At 43.4% G+C, this 19121-nt stretch overlaps 2 protein-coding genes and 1 long non-coding RNA gene across 3 annotated transcripts; 2 read left to right on the plus strand and 1 right to left on the minus strand.

The window, feature by feature from the left end:
* Nucleotides 1-322: 322 nt before the first annotated feature.
* LOC119481497 (fatty-acid amide hydrolase 2-A-like) lies at nt 323-7187 on the plus strand. Its single transcript, XM_037758513.1, has 11 exons — nt 323-559; nt 1527-1609; nt 1705-1841; nt 2083-2292; nt 3432-3551; nt 3731-3866; nt 4697-4814; nt 4934-5053; nt 5885-5996; nt 6196-6384; nt 6795-7187. The coding sequence occupies exons 1-11, from the start codon at nt 371-373 to the stop codon at nt 6968-6970; spliced, it is 1590 nt and encodes a 529-aa protein (XP_037614441.1). The 5' UTR covers nt 323-370; the 3' UTR covers nt 6971-7187.
* On the minus strand, nt 6304-16453 carry LOC119481498. Its single transcript, XR_005205205.1, has 3 exons — nt 16443-16453; nt 6775-6977; nt 6304-6435 (listed from the first exon to the last, which is right to left on the minus strand). It is a non-coding gene; the product is annotated as an uncharacterized LOC119481498 (long non-coding RNA).
* LOC119481496 (fatty-acid amide hydrolase 2-A-like) lies at nt 10565-17858 on the plus strand. The gene is made up of 11 exons (XM_037758512.1): nt 10565-11321; nt 12499-12581; nt 12819-12967; nt 13068-13277; nt 13712-13831; nt 14728-14863; nt 14968-15085; nt 15209-15328; nt 16059-16170; nt 16294-16482; nt 17466-17858. The coding sequence occupies exons 1-11, from the start codon at nt 11133-11135 to the stop codon at nt 17639-17641; spliced, it is 1602 nt and encodes a 533-aa protein (XP_037614440.1). The 5' UTR covers nt 10565-11132; the 3' UTR covers nt 17642-17858.
* Nucleotides 17859-19121: the final 1263 nt, after the last annotated feature.

The raw sequence follows: 19121 nt of genomic DNA on the forward strand, positions 1-19121 counted from the left end.
GCCTTTACATAGACTAATTATAGTGTTTCTGCAAAGTGTGGAGGTAGTGCTTACCTTGACTGGATCCAGGAAGTCAACCCTTTTCTGAACGCTGTTATAAAAGACAGACAAGAAAGAATCATTCCTCCTTATCTGATACCTTTTTTCTTTTTGCGTTTATGGTACTCTAGGGTTGCAACGATAAATCGACAGAAAATTAATCGGCAGGTATTTTGATAATTGTTTTACTTGTATTGGAAACGTATTTTTCACCATTTTTGGACATTTTATGGACAAAAGACAAACAATTAATCGAGAAAATAATAGTTTGATTAATTGATAATACAAATAATAGTTAATTGACCCTCCGTCCTCTCCCGGCGGTGGAAACATGGCGCTGAGCCGTCTGGAAAAGGCTCAGGTATGGCTCTTCAAGGCGGTCATGGGAGTCCTCTTTACGCTGTTTCGGCTCTTGTCCCCTCGGAGACCCGGTGTGTCCGGGAAGAAGCTCCCGCTCATCAACAACCCTCTCCTGCTGGTGTCAGCGACGCAGCTCGCCAAGAAGATCCGGAGAAAAGAGGTTTGTACCCGGTCAAACTACGAGACAACCGCTGCTGGACAGACGAGAGTTAGCGTGTTTAATTAAATGACTTCAGTCTAATAAATAGTAATTTCTTACATTACACTTATTCTTCTTTACATGTGCTAACCCTTACCAAATTTATCATAGCAAATAAAATCAAAACCAGATGCTACTGTTTGGGCAAGTTCTGACCCGCAAGTTGGGGAAACTCTCGCAAGATGACCTCGAATAGTTGAGTTCAGGGTTTTTCCTTTTGTACATTTTAAAGTTACCTCTGGAATAACACCTGTGCTTCTTATCATTATACACTATTATTATTATTATTATAGTGGACACAATAGAAGCAGCTGCTCTATAATGTCCCTACAGCCTTTTATGAGGGATGTGATCTTAATGTTATTGTGACGTTGTCAGACAGGTATGGGTTGGATTTTGTGAGTTATTGTGTGCATTACATTGAAAGGCATCCACAGTATATTGGAAAGGAGGAGAGACAATATTAATATCATTACTACAAGCTTCACAAATGTTTTGTTTATTGAAGGGCTACTGTATTGGCTTGCTGATAATAGATTATTCATAATTTTTAAGCAAAATACACTAGTTTCAGCTAGTAAAATGAGAATATCTTTCTTAGTTTTCGATGATAGAAATCTTTCGGAGGATGTGATTTTTACTATTTCTTACATATTTTAAACAGAATGATTAATAGTTTAATTGAGACAACAACCAGCACAATAATCTATAATAAAAATCACTGCTAGTTGCAGCCCTGCTGTATGTCCATGGCCATTATAATGTTCACAGTAGCATCAAAAGTATTTTTTTTTTTTTTTAAACCTGTTTCATATTTCACCTGAAGGAATGCACTGCAATAGTTGTACATAGTTTGCATAGTTGCATGTTTTTGTTCTGTGACTTGTGTAGTCATGCACCTATATGTAGTCCAATAGTGTTTCTGCAGGTGTCAAGTGTTGAGGTGGTGCAGGCTTACATTAACAGGATCCAGGAAGTCAACCCTTTTCTGAACGTTGTTACAAAAGACAGGCAAGAAAGAATAATTCCTCCTTATCTGACAGTTTCCACTATGATGTGTACCCGTCAGGAATTAAACAGAATTGGGTCAATACTTCTCCGTCCAGGTTTGATGCTGCTTTCCAGGAGGCGACGCAGGTCGACAAGCTGATTGAGGAGGAAACTGGAGGACAGGAGGTGCTGGAGGATCGAATGCCTTTACTGGGAGTCCCACTCTCTGTCAAAGGGTCCTACGCCCTCCAGGGTAACCTCCAGAAATCATATCTCCTGTCAGCCACTTGAAACCAGGCACTTTACTGAGATACAAACATCAAATAACCAGTATTTGAGTCAACATACTGATAACATATATCCATACACATACAACTACTTGGATAGTAAACATACAGTGAAACAGTAATTATTACATTTATGTAAGATTTTCAGGCTCTTTAGTTTTGATTTTATGCTACAGATGAGCATTTTAATACTTTTCCGTGTTGCAGGTATGCCCCACACTACAGGTGTGATCTCCAGGCGAGGAGTCGTGGCTACAGTCGATGCTCCTCTGGTGGCCCTGCTGAAGAGATCGGGGGCGATACCGATGGGCGTCACCAACACCAGTGAGCTCTGTATGTGGTATGAGTGCCACAACCACCTCCACGGCATCACCAACAACCCCTACGACCTGGAGAGGACACCAGGAGGAAGTTCAGGTTAGAGACTTTAAAGCTTTAAAGAGTAACTTTGGTATTTTTCAACCTAGACCCTATTTTCCAATATTTTTGTGTTTAAGTTACTAATGGGGAGAAACATTTCTGAAATTGGTCGAGATAGAGCAGCGTCAATGTAACGTAACGTCCACTTTAAATGCTTGTTTTTGCCACTGACAGGCTCAGATTGTTATTATAAGTATCTGACGACATAATGGAAATGACCCTACAGAGAAATAAAACATTTTCCTTACCTTTCACTATATCCGTTTGTTATTGTGTCCAAGTCCCACTCAAGGAGAAGTCTCGCTGTGATATCTGAATATCCGTATACTCTGGCTCAAATAAATACGGGCGGCCATCGAATTCAAAGACCTCGTCCACATTGTCAAAATCATCTAAATATTCAGCCATGTCATTGAAAATCTTTTAGATAACACTAAGCTACGCTTTCTGTGCTTCCATATAACAAACTCTGCCCGGATGGCACTCGCATTGCCACCATGGATGAACTCCATTACTCCACTGTTCTTCACCAGATTTCAGAATGACACTTCTTCTTGAGCGAGACACTTTTAGTGGACGTAAATGACGGTGCCAGCTTGCCCCAATAGAATTACAATGCAGCCCGTGAGTTGCTGCCACCGACCGCTCACTGGCTCAATACTGGACCAATTTCTGAAATTGTTGTCCCTTTTAGTCAGTTTGACACAAAAACGTGGGAAACTGAATAGTGAGTTTAAGGATCAACTTCTCTTTTAGGCAGGGAATCCTGTTATTGACTTTAGCTTCATAGTCAAGAAGGATTTATTCAGAACAGCTAATTGTCTGTTTGTATCTAGGAATAGTGCTGATTTTGCCTGATAATCAGATTACAGTAGCCTATACTGCAAACACACAAACACAGAGACTCTGGCCTTGGTTCCTTAAAGGGGATCTCCAATTTTACACATTAAAATCTGTTCACAGATCTTGGGGAATACTACTACATGCTGCATATGTGAAAATAACGTAAAAGCTAAAGGTAAAGGCTACTTGTGGAGTTTTTGACCACTATCATTAAACAAGTTAAAGCAGATTCACCAACTAGTCTCTTCTCTCTCTCTGTTAATGTCCTGTCCTGTTTCCTCTGCCTACCTCAGGTGGGGAGGGCAGTATACTGGCAGCAGCAGGCGCGGTCATTGGCGTTGGCTCAGACATCGGCGGCAGCATCCGTGTGCCCTGTTTCTTCAACGGAATATTTGGCCATAAAACCACTCCTGGTGAGAGAAACTGAATGTTAAATGTACATTAATGCAGCCAGACCGTATTCGGCATGCTGTTGCAATATCCACTGTACTTAACTTCGGCCGCAGCAGGCAGGCCGAAAGAAGGTCTTTTGCAGGTTTAAAGAACACATTCATAAACCAGACTTCACCATGACTGTGATGTGTTTCTGCAGGTGTCGTGTCATCTGAGAACCATCACCCTCCTGTCACTGGCAGACATGAAGAGTACGCCAGCAATGGTCCCATGTGCCGCTACGCTGAGGACCTCCTGCCCATGCTCAAGATCATGGCGGGGCCCAACGCTCACATGTAAGAGCTCACATTCATAGGTGATGTAGAACGCACAGTGTTCTCTTTGCTTGTGCACAAATGCAGTCCTTATGTTGCCAGATCCGCTGTGAGAGGCTTACTTGCAGGCAGCTGGTAGGAAAATGTGTCGTTATAAAAGTAGATGTCATATTTCAATAGCTTGTATAATCAAATTGTTGACATGCAAATCTGGCAATCGTCAGGAGGCACACGCACATCCATAACCCAAGAATTGCCATATATGGCTGCCTGTTCCCCTCCTTTTGTGGGAAAGTTTCATCACAAAAATGTTACCTAAGAGTAAAAAGAAGAAGACCTGCTGTGCGAAATTAGCAGACAAAAAAATAACAAGATTAGCAGTGTATGTAGTCATATCAGAAGACCCGAAACTGTCAAGAATATAGGATTCACAGAGGAATATCTGGCATGGTTCAACAGCTACTTCTCTGGTGTATAATCTAAGGGTTTCCTGTCTGACTCTCTGTACATGTCCAAGGGTGTCCCTCTAGGGTACATTCTAGGATTTTATGCTGCTCGCAGCTCTCACATCCACCTGTATGCTGATGACACCATTCTGTATACATCGAACCCCTCCCTGAACTCTGCCTGACTTCCCTGCAACACAGCTTCAACAGTATCCAACATGCCTTCTCCAACCTTCACCATCTTCTAAATACTAATAAAACGATCATCAGCAAAGCCCCTCCATATCTCTGCTCACTACTCAATATCTCCAACAGTATTCGTCATTGTAAATGAGAATTGGTTCTCATTGATTAAACAGTAATGTTTGTCTAATTTGCAGTATTTCTTTACATATTTGTACACAGGTTGTCCTTAAACACAAAGGTTGACCTCAAAAAGCTGCAGTTCTTCACCATCCCTCACGATGGCGGCTCTCAAATGACATACCCCGTCAGCAAAGAGCTCATGGAGATTCAGAGGAAGGTGCGTCTTAATCCAACTTCTGCAGACTGAGTCTGCAAAAAGTTACAAAATGAGTGCTGGAAAACGAGGCTTTTTCAAGAAGGTTTTTAGAATTAAAATCTTCATGTGATGTTCTCCAGGTTGTTGAGTGTCTGGAGGCCGATCTTGGAGTTAAAGTTCAAGAAGTGCGTTTCCCTGAGCTCCGCTACAGCTTCCAGATCTGTGACACCTACCTCGGTCTTCCTGACAAGGAGGGCAAGGTAAGTCCTCCTGATCCAGAGCAGCCTGTCCCTGCATGCATGTCTGTACAGAACAGTGTTTTATCAGTTGTCCTGGTAGTAGAATGAAGATAAACAGGAGAGACAGGAGAGAAACATTAATCACTTTGCTGTTAACAAGACTCTCTGTGTAATCACAGTCCCAGTGACCTTGGCCTTTTACCACCAAAACCTAGTCAGTCATGTCTGTGCCAGATGAATGAAATTCCCTCCACGCGTTCCTGAGATATCGCATTCACAAGAATGGGATGTATGTACAGACAGTCGGACGGACGGACAACCCGAAAATGTGACGGACGGACGACCCAAAAATGTGACGGACTGATGGACATATTTGGCACAAACGTACACTTGGACTCAAAGATGAACTGATTAGATTTTGGTGGTCAAGGTCACTGTGACCTCATGTCCGTCCCATTCTCGTAAACGCGACATCTCAGTAACGCCGACTCGAGTGGGTATTAAATACAATATTTCAGGCGTCAAATCTTGTAATCAATTTCATTAAGAGAGCGTGTGTTTCTCTAATATTTAGTGTGATTACCTGTGCGCTACCGTTTTAAGGTACTTAATGATTAATAAATCGCTTACTCATTTTAAAAGCCTGGTGCTGAGATAACACACTCACAGTACACTAGGGCACTAATGCAGGTTAGTGTTACCAGCGTGATAGTCAACCACATGACTCTGTCTGTTGTTGGTGAATGGGAGCAGCACAGCAGTGTGGCGACTGAAGTATAATATACACACTCTGTGTACTTAACGCAGCTTTAGAAGGACAAAATAACTGTTTAAAATGTTTCCTTCCCTCAGCCTCCCCCGGCATTGGTTGAGCTGATGGGGGAACCAGGACGACCAGTGTGGCCTCTGTGGGAGCTGCTGAAATGGATGATGGGAAAATCAGAGCATACCATGGCTTCTATCGGTAAAAGGGGGGGGGATTTTATTTTTGATTTAAATTTATTTTAACTGCCTTTAACTGTTTTCATTTGTTAATATTTAATTGTCTGTTTTGATGGATGCAATAAAACGCTCATTGTTGCTAATAAAGCCACAATACTATGGAACCACAAAGTGTTCAATATTAAATAAAGACCTGAACAATGTGTGTGTGATGTGTTCAGGTCTGGCCTTGCTCGAGATGACCCATGTATCAAAACCCTCGACCTTCATCATCCAGCAGAAAGAGAAGCTGCAGAAGGAAGTGGACGAGCTGCTGGGCACCGACGGTGTTTTTCTTTACCCCTCGCACCCCATAGTGGCTCTCAAACACCATCACACGCTCTTCAGACCCTTTGAATTCTGCTACACAGGTCAGTCCTCGTCATATATCAGCTTGCCTGCCTCAAGTGTTCAGTCTTACTCTGTAAAAGAAAGAAAGCCAGGTGATCAACTTGATTCATTCAACAAGATTTTGCAGGTTGAAATTTGGATATTTCATTTATTGTCATTATTAAAGTTAAGACTAAATTTTAGCTCCAAAAGCATCAAAGGAATAGTGTTTGTTCTGAATATAAGACAACCCTTTGCAGAATAACCTTAAGAAAGGTCACAAAAGCACAACCTAATAAAAAATTGTGGGACCTATTACACCCATTTCTCATTCAGGTAATACGTAATTTTTCCAGTAATAGGACATCTCCTGACCTCCAGTAAAGTTGTCAGAAAGTGCTCCCGTCCTATTTTTATTTCCACTTACTCACCCATTCTTCCCTGCCTCCAGGTATAATCAACATCCTCGGGCTGCCGGTCACACAGTGTCCTCTGGGTCTGGGTGAGGAAGGTCTGCCTCTGGGCCTGCAGGTCGTTGCTGGGAAGCTGCAGGACCATCTGACCCTCGAGGTGGCTCTCTACCTGGAGAAGACATTCGGAGGCTGGAGGGAACCCGGGGCCAACTAAAACCACACTCACCCCAAAATCAACACAAAATGAAAGTGCCTCATAGTAGCTTTAGGTAACAGTCAGGACTTGACAGTAAAAAATGTTTCAACACACTGACAAAACCTCAGTTGAGTGGCAATGTGAATATTGTATAATGGCAGTTAATCAACTGTGGTGCCTGTTTTATGCTGCAACTTATTTGTTTCATTTAATACAACAAAACAAAAGGTCTGAATCTTTTCTCTCATTGATAAACTTCACCGCTTCTTATAACAAAACATTTTTTGCAGCAGGTCAGATGGTTGTTCAACCAGTCAATAGTTACATTACAAATTAAGGGAAGATGGTTTTCAAAAAGGGCAAAGTTAACTTCAAAAAGACATTACACATTTTCCTAATTTAAAGGAATAGTTGGTCATTTTGGGAAACCTGCTTATCCACTTTTTTTTGAGAGTTAGATGAGAAAATGAATACCATGTACATGAAGGTATGACCAGCAGTGGTCGCTAAGCTTGATCTGGATGATGTTTCCCTGCTCCGGGCACGGGTTCTCTGCAAGACAGACAGGAGGAAGCAGACTGGTTAATATTGGCCCTTCCAGGTTTGTGCGTGTGTTTAGGAACCATCAGGGACACTTCCTGTAATTATATAACTGTGTAGTGTCTTTATGCCACTGGTTTTGATTTAAAGATCAACTCTATTGCTGATGCACGAAAGCCAAGCCATTATATTGCTCCCTTCAAAGCCACCAGACTCCTTTGACAAAAACAGTAAGTTTACCTCGCAGAACTCGGGGGTTGCTACACAACTCTCCACACACATTTGCAAATAGTTTTGCTACAATAATGGCCCATACAGGCGCACCCGGCTTATAAAGTCGTGCCACACCAAGCCGACGATCGGCTGTCTGTGCGCCCGTTGTCCTAGATTTTTCAGTGTGTCCCGCACCGTCTGCTCTAGTCTGCCAATGTTGGAGGTTTTTCGGCCGATTCAGCATGTTGAATCAGCGGTGGGATCATGTCTTTGCGGTGTGTTCAAGTGTAGCTTGTTGGCCAAGACAAAGGCAACGGGAGTCGACGCAACAGTTGGCCTTTATCGCCGCTAGTTCTTTGATGTCAGGTTGGTGTGTCTGGGCTTTTAAAGGGAATTGGAAATGACACCAGAGCAGACTGAGCTTTTTTGTGAGCGGGGCTTAAAGAGACTAAAGGCTAAAACAGAGCATTTCAGAAAGAAGGGTGAATACGGGTACATTCAGACAGACAGTATGAGAAAAATGTTTTTTGAACATTAAAGCATGTAAAAATGTTCTAGTAGAAACTCAAAATACAAATATGAACCTGGAAAAGAGTATGATATGTCCCCTTTAAATAGGCCCGTGTCTGCTTGTAATGTTACCAGTCCTACCACTAGGTGTCACTATGCACATTCACATGTTAATGCCATCAGTGAATAAAGATGAGTGAACAGCAATAGAGGCAGCTGTGTGTAATACTGTATGCCAGATCATTAACTCCACTTTATATTGATGATCCTGTAATGTTTCGGTATCTACTCAGCTGCCGGCTACATATGCATTTCAATATTTCTTCAGAAATTTATGGTTTCAACATTGTTTTGGAGGGATTTTGTCTGAAATGCTCCCAGCTCAATGTACAGAGTTTGTCCGTCTGCTGTTTGCTGCTGAGCAGGAAGTTTACTTTGGGTTTATCAGAACCTCTTTGCTGAAAATGCTGTGGAGCTGAAGGGAAATGCAGAGCCGGTTAACAATTATCTGTGGGCTCGTTACTATGAGTGCCTTCTTTCACATTACCCTTAATCAACAATAGAGTAGTGCAGCTTTAACATTCCTGAGTTAATTTTTGTTTTATTGTCAATCATCCCTACCTCTGAAAACTATGACGAATAAAAATACAACAGGAATTGAGTCCAAACATTTGTTCATATTCTTCCCACTATTTGAAATGGTACAGCAGCACATATGAAAGTTATAATAAAATGAACTTAAAGTGAGGAAAAGTTTAGGCTGCAGGATTCGTATTCTACAGAGTGCGAGCTGATCAGCGTAAGAAGTCTCTGTAATCTTTCTCTAGGTTGTAATTGATTTCCTGAAGGCAAGGCAAGTGTATTCATAGCACATTTCAGCAACAAGGAAATTCAAAGCGCTATATAAAAAGACATTTTATATACAATTACAAGCAGTCATTAAAATAGAATAGGTGGCCTTATATGATCCGGGGGAATAGTCATTATGGTGAGTGAGACTGGGTGTTGCCTCTCTTTTATGAGGTAATGAGAATGACGATACCTCTCCGCAAATGTGATAAAACAGGCTGAGCTTGTGTTGTGCAGAAAGAATGTGGGAAACGATGAGAAGCTCAGGTACAAACACAACCTCTAGCTACTTCAGCAATCATGGTTTGCTTTGCATGGTTTCCAAATCTTATGATGGAATAATAATAAATATCATTACAGCACAATACGTGTTGATCGGGTTCAGGAGTTTCTCAAAGTGCTCTTTCCACCGTTCCACAATAACCCCAGTCCGGGTCTGCAGTTCTCCTTCCTCGCTAAACACAGCTTGAGTCGTCTAACGGTTTGCCAGAACGTCCTTAAGGCCAAATGAAGTCTCTTCTCTATAGTCACCCCGGGCCAACCAAGCCCGAAAAGCCTCTTTCTTCAGCTTCACGGTCTCCTTGGCTCTTAGGTTGCCAACACAACAGGCACCGATGACCTTTTGACCACAACTCTTATAGCAGTTGCTTCCACAATGGAGGAGTTGAACATGGCCCACTTGGATACCATGTTCCAAGCCTCTACCGGGATGCGCAAAAAAATCTTCCGGAGATGGGAGTTGAAGACCTCGCAGCTAGACGTTCCCAGCTCACCCTCACTACACTTGGGTTTTCCAGGTCTGTCCCCCGCCATCTGATCCAACTCGCCACCAAGTGGTGATCAGTTGACAGCTCTGCTCCTCTTTTCACCCGACGGACGCAGAACTGATGATACGACCACAAAGTTGATCATCGATCTTTGGCCAAGGGGTGTTCTGGTACCAAGTACACTTATGAACCTCCCTGTGCTCGAACATGGTGTTTGTTATGGCCAATCCATGACGAGCACAGAAGTCCAATAACAACGCACCACTCGGGTTCAGATCAGGCAGGCCGTTCCTCCCAATCACCCCCCTTCAGGTTTCTCCATCGTCGCTCACGTCAGCGTTAAAGTACCCCATCAGAACTATAAAGTCCCTAATCGGCGCCCCTTTCCAGGACACCACCCAAAGACTCCAAGAAGGCCGGGTACTACGAGCTGCTGTTTAGTGCATAAGCACAAACAACAGTCAGAGACTTCCTCTCAGTGACTCGCAGTCGCATAGAGGCGACCTTCTTGTCTCCATGGAGAACTCTAACACAGCGGCACTCAACCGGGGGTTCTGAGTAGGAGGGGTCTTTGTTTTTAGGACAAACCTTTTTTATACTTTATTAAATCCAGGCAGCCTGAGCAGCTTTTTCTGCTCCGACTTGTATAGTAATGAGTCACAGAGTGAGTTGTGGAGAGTGGAGAGTGGTACAGGGCTTACGTTGACAGAATCCATTTAGTCAAGGTAGGATAGCTGTTTTTCTTAGGATGGGATTTTTATTTCTTACATATTATAATCAGAACGATTAATAGGTTAATTTAGACAACAACCAGCACAATAATCTATAATTACTGCTAGTTGCAGCCCTGCTGTATGTCCATGGTCATTATTATATTAGCAGGAGCATCATTTTTTTTCTTCTTCCCCTCTCAATTTTTAGGATAAACCTGTTTCATGACCTTTAGTCATTTTGGCAGCATTTTTTATTTTTTATTGACATGTGTGGTCATGCTCTAAACTTTGTAGGAGGTGCAGGTTATACTTCGACAGGATCCAGGAAATCAACCCTTTTCTGAACAGGGTGGCAAAAGACAGGCAAGAGAATCCTTCCTCCTTATCTGATACTTATACTTTTTTATGTTTATTGTGGTCTAAAGCTGCAACGATTCCTCAACTAGTTGATTGACAGAAAATTAATCAAAAAGCTATTTTGATAATCGGATAATTGTTTTATTCATATGTTAAGCAATTTTACGTCGGATTAATTGATAATTACAATAATAGTTAGTTGACCCTCCGTCCTCTCCCCACGGTGGAAACATGGCACTGAGCCATCTGGAAAAGGCTCAGGTATGGCTCTTCAAGGCAGTCATGGGAGTCCTCTTCATGCTGTTTCGCCTCTTCTCCCCTCGGAGACCTGCTGTGCCCGGTAAGAAGCTCCCGCTCATCAGCAACCCTCTCCTGCTCATGTCAGCGACGCAGCTTGCCAAGAAGATTCGGAGAAAAGAGGTTTGTACCCGCTCAAACTACGAGACAACCGCTGTAGGCCAGACAAGAGTTTAATTGGCTTCAGTCTTATAAATAGTCTTCTTACTTAAATATTTTAGTGGTTTAATATTCTAATAGTTTCAGCTTGTAGAATGTGTCGTTGGTCTACCTCAAGGAAGAGCGAGGACACTGGGCGTTGTCTTTGTTACCTCCGCCAAGGTCGAAGGCCTAGGAAGGAGGTTATGTTTTCACCGGCGTTGGTTTGTTGGTTTGTCCGTTTGTCCGTTTGGAGGATAACTCCAAAAGTCCACGATGGATTTGAATGAAATCGGTTGGAGGGGTGGGGTGTGGCACAATGAACAATCCATTCGGATCATGATCCGGCTTCGGGAATTGTTTTAATAACTTCGCTCAGCCTGTGCATTAACACCACAGGCTTTAAGACATGCGCAGTGTCACTGATGATGCGTTCATGACGCGTCACCCTGCCGCTTTCCTTCTGCCTGCAGAGGGACAGAGAGAGAGCGGGGGGTGGAGGGAGGGGGGGGATTCAATGTTTTTTCACATTAAACTCTTTGAACTTACAGTTGGGTTCGACCAAAGCACACCTGGTGATTGTTGGGAAGAGTAACAACCACGGTTTAGATGAGTTTTACTTTGTTTCTGTCCAGCTTCAATGAAGTGTTTTACACTGCTCCGCTGCGTACAGCTGATCGCAACATAAATAAATATACAAGTGGATAATGGCTCAAGCTGCACGGAGAGGGTGGGCGATCGTACTCGGGCAGCTTGGCGGAGGTCTGCGCTCTCCGAGTGCCATTCTAGTTTATAAATAAGCTGGCCACCGGCCGCCAGAACAGGAACGCCACCACAGGGGTGTTTTCTGATCTCACCATGACGTGATTCCTCCTCAGTTGCGGAGCAAAATGATGCAGCATCTTCTCGACCGAGCTCCAACAGGTTGTTGTGACGGGGGTCCAGCCATGTGCCTCCCACCCTGGCTTGGTTGAGGGTCCCACCCCAACCAGCCAGGTAGGCGTCTGTGAAAATGTGGTTGCACCAGAGAGTCCAAGAGCGCTTTTTGGCAAGTTTTCTCATGTCCTGTCTTGCCAGGAAGAGCGGAGCAGGAAAACGGAAAGAAAACCTGCCTTGTTTTTGTAACTTGTGTAGTCATGCACCTAATATAATGTTTCTGCAGGTGTCAAGTGTGGAGGTGATGCAGGCTTACATTGACAGGATCCAGCAAGTCAATCCTTATCTGAATGCTGTTATAAAAGACAGGCAAGAAAGAATAATTCCTCCTTATCTGATAATGACTAACGATAAATGAATTAGTTGATCGACAGAAATATACTGTCATATTCGCACAGAAAATGTGAAATTTGCAACTGAAAAGTATATGAACAGTACTAACTGTAACACTCAAATTCTGCCATATTTACAGTTTACACTTTCATGCATAATCTTAAAGTGAAGCCTTCTTTAATCAGGAATTAAACAAAATACCTCTCCATCCAGGTTTGATGCTGCTCTCCTAGAGGCGACCCAGGCCGACAAGCAGATTGAGGAGGAAACTGGAGGAGAGGAGGAGCTGGAGGACGAGCTGGGGGATCGACTGCCTTTACTGGGAGTCCCACTCTCTGTCAAAGAGGCCTACGCCGTCAAGGGTAACCTCCAGAAATCAAATCTCCTGTCAGCCTTTGTTGTCACTCTTTAGTTTTGATTTCATGCTGCAGTTCAGCATTTTAACAAATTTCCGTCTTGCAGGTATGCCCAACACTACAGGTGTGGTCTCCAGGCGAGGATTCCCGGCTATTGTCGACGCTCCTCCGGTGGCCCTGTTGAAGAGAGCGGGGGCCATCCCGATGGGCGTCACCAACACCAGTGAGCTGTGTATGTGGTACGAGTCCCACAACCACCTCTATGGCATCACCAACAACCCCTACGACCTGGAGAGGATGGCAGGAGGAAGTTCAGGTTAGAAACTGTTGCTTTAACTGTTGCTGTCCCTTCTAGTCAGTTAGACACAAAAACATGGGACAGGGAATCCTGTTGTTGACTTTGGTTCAGTCAAGAAGCTTTTATTCAGAACGGCTAATTGTCTATTTGTATCTAGGAATAACGCTGGCTTTGCCTGATAATCATATTACAGTAGCCTACACTGCAAACACACAAACACAGAGACTCAGTCCTTGGTTCCTTAAAGGGGATCTCTAATTTTTACGCATTAAAGTCTGTTCACAGGTCTTGGGGAATACTGCTTCATGCTGCATATGTGAAAAACGTTGTGTGAAGCTGAAGTTAAAAGTACTTTGTGGAGTTTTTGACCATTATAATTGAACAAGCAGATCAACCAACTTGTATCTCCTCTCTCTCTGTTAATGTCCTGTCCTGTTTCCTGTCTACCTCAGGTGGGGAGGGCAGTATACTGGCAGCAGCAGGATCGGTCATCGGCATGGGCTCAGACATCGGCGGCAGCATCCGAATGCCCTGTTTCTTCAACGGAATATTTGGCCACAAAACCTCTCCTGGTGAGAGAAAATGAATGTTAAATGTATATTAATGCAGCATGCAATTTCCATTGTACTTAACTTTGGCGGCAGCAGGCAGCTGTTTTCAGTGAAAGAACTCACCGTAAACTACCTGCTCAGCAGCAAACGGCACACAGACAGAGCATTTAGCAGCTAAAGGGCCAGATATTTCCCTCAGGAGTTGGTGAAGACCAAAAACAGAGTTAAAAGAGAGTGAATATTGGACTTACATTCATCAGCCGGAAAGAAACATGAACAGCATGAATGAGCTCTGTAACTGCTGGATGTGTTAATAAGCAACTGTTGGCTAACAAATTCTTAACTGCTACTGCAGGTTTAAAGAACATATTTATATACCAGACTTAACTGTGACTGTGTACGATGCCAGGGGTCGGCACGCCTAGGTCCCTGCTTCGCCTGCCGCCCGGCCCACATAGGCAACTGACCCTAATGCTGATCCTTGTGAGTGGTGGTCTAACCCTCACCTATTGTCATGAGCTCTGGGTAGTGACCGTAAGAATGAGATCGCGGCTGCAAGCAGCCGAAATGAGCTTCTTCTGTGAGGTGGCTGGGCTCAGCCTTGGAGATAGGGTGAGGAGCTCAGACATCCGGAAGGAGCTCGGAGTAGAGCTACTGCTCCTTCGTGTCGAAAGGGGCCAGCTGAGGTGGTTTGGAAATCAGATCAGGATGCCACCTGGACGCCTCCCATTAGAGGTTTTCTGGGTACGTCCAACTGGTAAGAGCCCCGGGGTAGACCCAGAACACGCTGGAGAGATTATATATCTCGTCTGTATGGCCTGCTGCCCCCATGACCTGGCCCTGGATAAGCGGAAGAAAAAGGATGGATGGATGGATGGATGGATTAACTTCACCGTGGCTGTGATGTGTTTCTGCAGGTGTCGTGTCAAATGAGAACCATCACCCTCCTGTCACTGGCAGACATAAAGAGTTCGGCTGCAATGGTCCCATGTGCCGCTACGCTGAGGACCTGCTGCCCATGCTCAAGATCATGGCGGGACCCAACGCTCACATGTAAGTGCTCACATTCATAGCATATGTAGAACACAGTAGTGTTCTCTTTGCTTGTGCACATATGCAGTTATTAGTTTGTCTACATTCTTCACACGTGTACACAGGTTGTCCTTGAACACGAAGGTTGACCTAAAGAAGCTGCGGTTCTTCACCGTCCCTCACGATGGCGGCTCTCTATTGGCATACCCCGTCACCAAAGAGCTCTTGGAGATTCAGAGGAAGGTGCGTCTAATCCAACTTCTGCAGAGTGTCTTGAGTCTGCAAAAAGTTACAGAATGAGTGCTGGAAAACCGGGCTTATCAGGAAGGTTTTTTAGAATTAAAATCCTCATGTGATGTTCTCCAGGTGGTGAAGCGTCTGGAGGCCGACCTCGGAGTGGAAGTCCAAGAAGTGCGTTTCCCTGAGCTCCGCTACAGCTACCAGATTTGGGACACCTACAAAGCTCTTCCTGACAAGGAGGGCAAGGTAGGTCCTCCTGATCCAGAGCGGTGTGTCCCTGCATGCATGTCTGTACAGAACAGTGTCTTATCAGTTTTCCTGACAAACATTAGTTACTTTACTGTGGTCAAGACTCTCTATCTAATAAGTGAAAGAAAGCAGGCCAAGTCTTAGTCACAGCACCTTTTGTAGTCTGCTGCCCAGAAATGGTTCAGTAATCCGTTTAGCTGGCAGAGCACAACATACCACTCACACACGTGCAATGTGTAAACTAAAATTAGTAAAATCCATATAATTGTAAGTTGTAGTAGTATGATTACTTGTAATTGCTTACTGTAATGTATTGGGTAATTACAGAGTAACATTAAAGCAGAATAAAGAAGTTTGATCTGTAATTACACTGCCATCTCTATCATATGGAAATTATCTTTATGTTCCTAAAAAAAAAGAGTTTTCACAGCGGAAAGGTAAGGACAGTGACATTTCATGGTATACATTGTCTTCATTTAGTACTATGTTTTGGAAAATATTTACATATTTCATGCAAATGGGTACAAATGCTAAATACTCTGCAACTACAAAGTCTTATGTAAGCCTCTGTGGTAGCCTCAGTCTATACAGAAACGACCCACCTGTCTTAGCATGTATGTGTTCAGCTTTAACTTTACTCTGCAGTTAACCAATACTTTACACACTCTGTGTACTTTGTGACTTTAGAAAGACAAAATAATGTGTTTCAATTGTTTCCTTCCCTTAGCCTCCTCCGGCGTTGGTTGAGCTGCTGGGGGAACCAGGACGACCCATGCGGCCTCTGTGGGAGCTGCTGAAATGGATGGTGGGAAAATCAGAGCATACCATGCCTTCTATCCGTAAGAGGGGGGAAAAAAACATAGATTTTTATCATTTATTTTAACTGGTATTAATCAATTAAATTTTCTTATTAGTTTTGAACAAGTTCCATAACCTGAACATTGTGTGTGTGACGTGTTCAGGTCGGTCCCTGTTGGAGATGACCCGTGCGTCCAAACCCTCGGCCTTCATCATCCAGCAGAAGGAGAAGCTGCAGAAGAAAGTGGACGAGCTGTTGGGCACCGACGGTGTTTTTCTTTACCCCACGCACCCCAGAGTGGCTCCCAAACACCACCACACGCTCTTCAGACCCTTTGACTCCTGCTACACAGGTCAGTCCTCGTCATATTTCAGCAGTCCAAGTCTTCAGTCTCACTCTGTAAAAGAAAGAAAGTCAGGTGCAAGCTGCAAATTCATTTGTAAGATTTTGCAGGTTGAAATGACTCTCTGCTCAAAGGATGACAATGTTTGTTCACTGGTTCATACCAACAAAGAACTGTTTTCTTGATCATTTCTTTTTTTTTTTTTTAACCTAAAGAGGTCTTGTACGTCTTGTACTCTGGCTTACTTTATTTTAATTCTGCCGTGACGGTAACTTTTACTAAAGTTAAAAAAAAAAAAATAATTAAAAATGATTTACTGTACTGGTCTGAATATAAGATAAATGTTATTTCACTATGCAGAATAACCCAAAGAAAGGTCACAAAAGCACAACATAATAAAAATTGTGAGAGTAGTTCCAGTAGAGAAAATGCGATGAAGTGCCCTCTAGGGTGCCCTTCCAGTAGAGAAAACACAATGAAGTGCCCTCTAAGGTGCCCTTCCAGTAGAGAAAACACAATGAAGTGCCCTGTAGGGTGCCCTTCCAGTAGAGAAAATGCGATGAAGTGCCCTCTAAGGTGCCCTTCCAGTAGAGAAAACATGATGAAGAGCCCTTTTACAGAGTCTTACTCTGTAAAAGAAAGAAAGTCACGTGCAAGCTGCAACTTGATTCATTCAACAAGATTTTGCAGGTTGAAATTTGGATATTTCAGTTGTCATTATTAAAGTTAAGACTAAATTTTAGCTCCAAAAGCATCAAAGGAATAGAGTGTTTGTTCTGAATATAAGACAACCCTTTGCAGAATAACCTTAAGAAAGGTCACAAAAGTACAACCTAATAAAAAATTGTGGGACCTATTACACCCATTTCTCATTCAGGTAATACGTAATCTTTCCAGTAATAGGACATCTCCTGACCTCCAGGAAAGTTGTCAGAAAGTGCTCCCGTCCTATTTTTATTTCCACTTACTCACCCATTCTTCCCTGCCTCCAGGTATAATCAACATCCTCGGGCTGCCGGTCACACAGTGTCCTCTGGGTCTGGGTGAGGAAGGTCTGCCTCTGGGCCTGCAGGTCGTTGCTGGGAAGCTGCAGGACCATCTGACCCTCGAGGTGGCTCTCTACCTGGAGAAGACATTCGGAGGCTGGAGGGAACCCGGGGCCAACTAAAACCACACTCACCCCAAAATCAACACAAAATGAAAGTGCCTCATAGTAGCTTTAGGTAACAGTCAGGACTTGACAGTAAAAAATGTTTCAACACACTGACAAAACCTCAGTTGAGTGGCAATGTGAATATTGTATAATGGCAGTTAATCAACTGTGGTGCCTGTTTTATGCTGCAACTTATTTGTTTCATTTAATACAACAAAACAAAAGGTCTGAATCTTTTCTCTCATTGATAAACTTCACCGCTTCTTATAACAAAACATTTTTTGCAGCAGGTCAGATGGTTGTTCAACCAGTCAATAGTTACATTACAAATTAAGGGAAGATGGTTTTCAAAAAGGGCAAAGTTAACTTCAAAAAGACATTACACATTTTCCTAATTTAAAGGAATAGTTGGTCATTTTGGGAAACCTGCTTATCCACTTTTTTTTGAGAGTTAGATGAGAAAATGAATACCATGTATATGAAGGTATGACCAGCAGTGGTCGCTAAGCTTGATCTGGATGATGTTTCCCTGCTCCGGGCACGGGTTCTCTGCAAGACAGACAGGAGGAAGCAGACTGGTTAATATTGGCCCTTCCAGGTTTGTGCGTGTGTTTAGGAACCATCAGGGACACTTCCTGTAATTATATAACTGTGTAGTGTCTTTATGCCACTGGTTTTGATTTAAAGATCAACTCTATTGCTGATGCACGAAAGCCAAGCCATTATATTGCTCCCTTCAAAGCCACCAGACTCCTTTGACAAAAACAGTAAGTTTACCTCGCAGAACTCGGGGGTTGCTACACAACTCTCCACACACATTTGCAAATAGTTTTGCTACAATAATGGCCCCATACAGGCGCACCCGGCTTATAAAGTCGTGCCACACCAAGCCGACGATCGGCTGTCTGTGCGCCCGTTGTCCTAGATTTTTCAGTGTGTCCCGCACCGTCTGCTCTAGTCTGCCAATGTTGGAGGTTTTTCGGCCGATTCAGCATGTTGAATCAGCGGTGGGATCATGTCTTTGCGGTGTGTTCAAGTGTAGCTTGTTGGCCAAGACAAAGGCAACGGGAGTCGACGCAACAGTTGGCCTTTATCGCCGCTAGTTCTTTGATGTCAGGTTGGTGTGTCTGGGCTTTTAAAGGGAATTGGAAATGACACCAGAGCAGACTGAGCTTTTTTGTGAGCGGGGCTTAAAGAGACTAAAGGCTAAAACAGAGCATTTCAGAAAGAAGGGTGAATACGGGTACATTCAGACAGACAGTATGAGAAAAATGTTTTTTGAACATTAAAGCATGTAAAAATGTTCTAGTAGAAACTCAAAATACAAATATGAACCTGGAAAAGAGTATGATATGTCCCCTTTAAATAGGCCCGTGTCTGCTTGTAATGTTACCAGTCCTACCACTAGGTGTCACTATGCACATTCACATGTTAATGCCATCAGTGAATAAAGATGAGTGAACAGCAATAGAGGCAGCTGTGTGTAATACTGTAT

Source organism: Sebastes umbrosus, chromosome 22 (genome assembly GCF_015220745.1).
Source record: "Sebastes umbrosus isolate fSebUmb1 chromosome 22, fSebUmb1.pri, whole genome shotgun sequence".
In the NCBI taxonomy this organism is placed as follows: Eukaryota; Metazoa; Chordata; class Actinopteri; order Perciformes; family Sebastidae; genus Sebastes; species Sebastes umbrosus.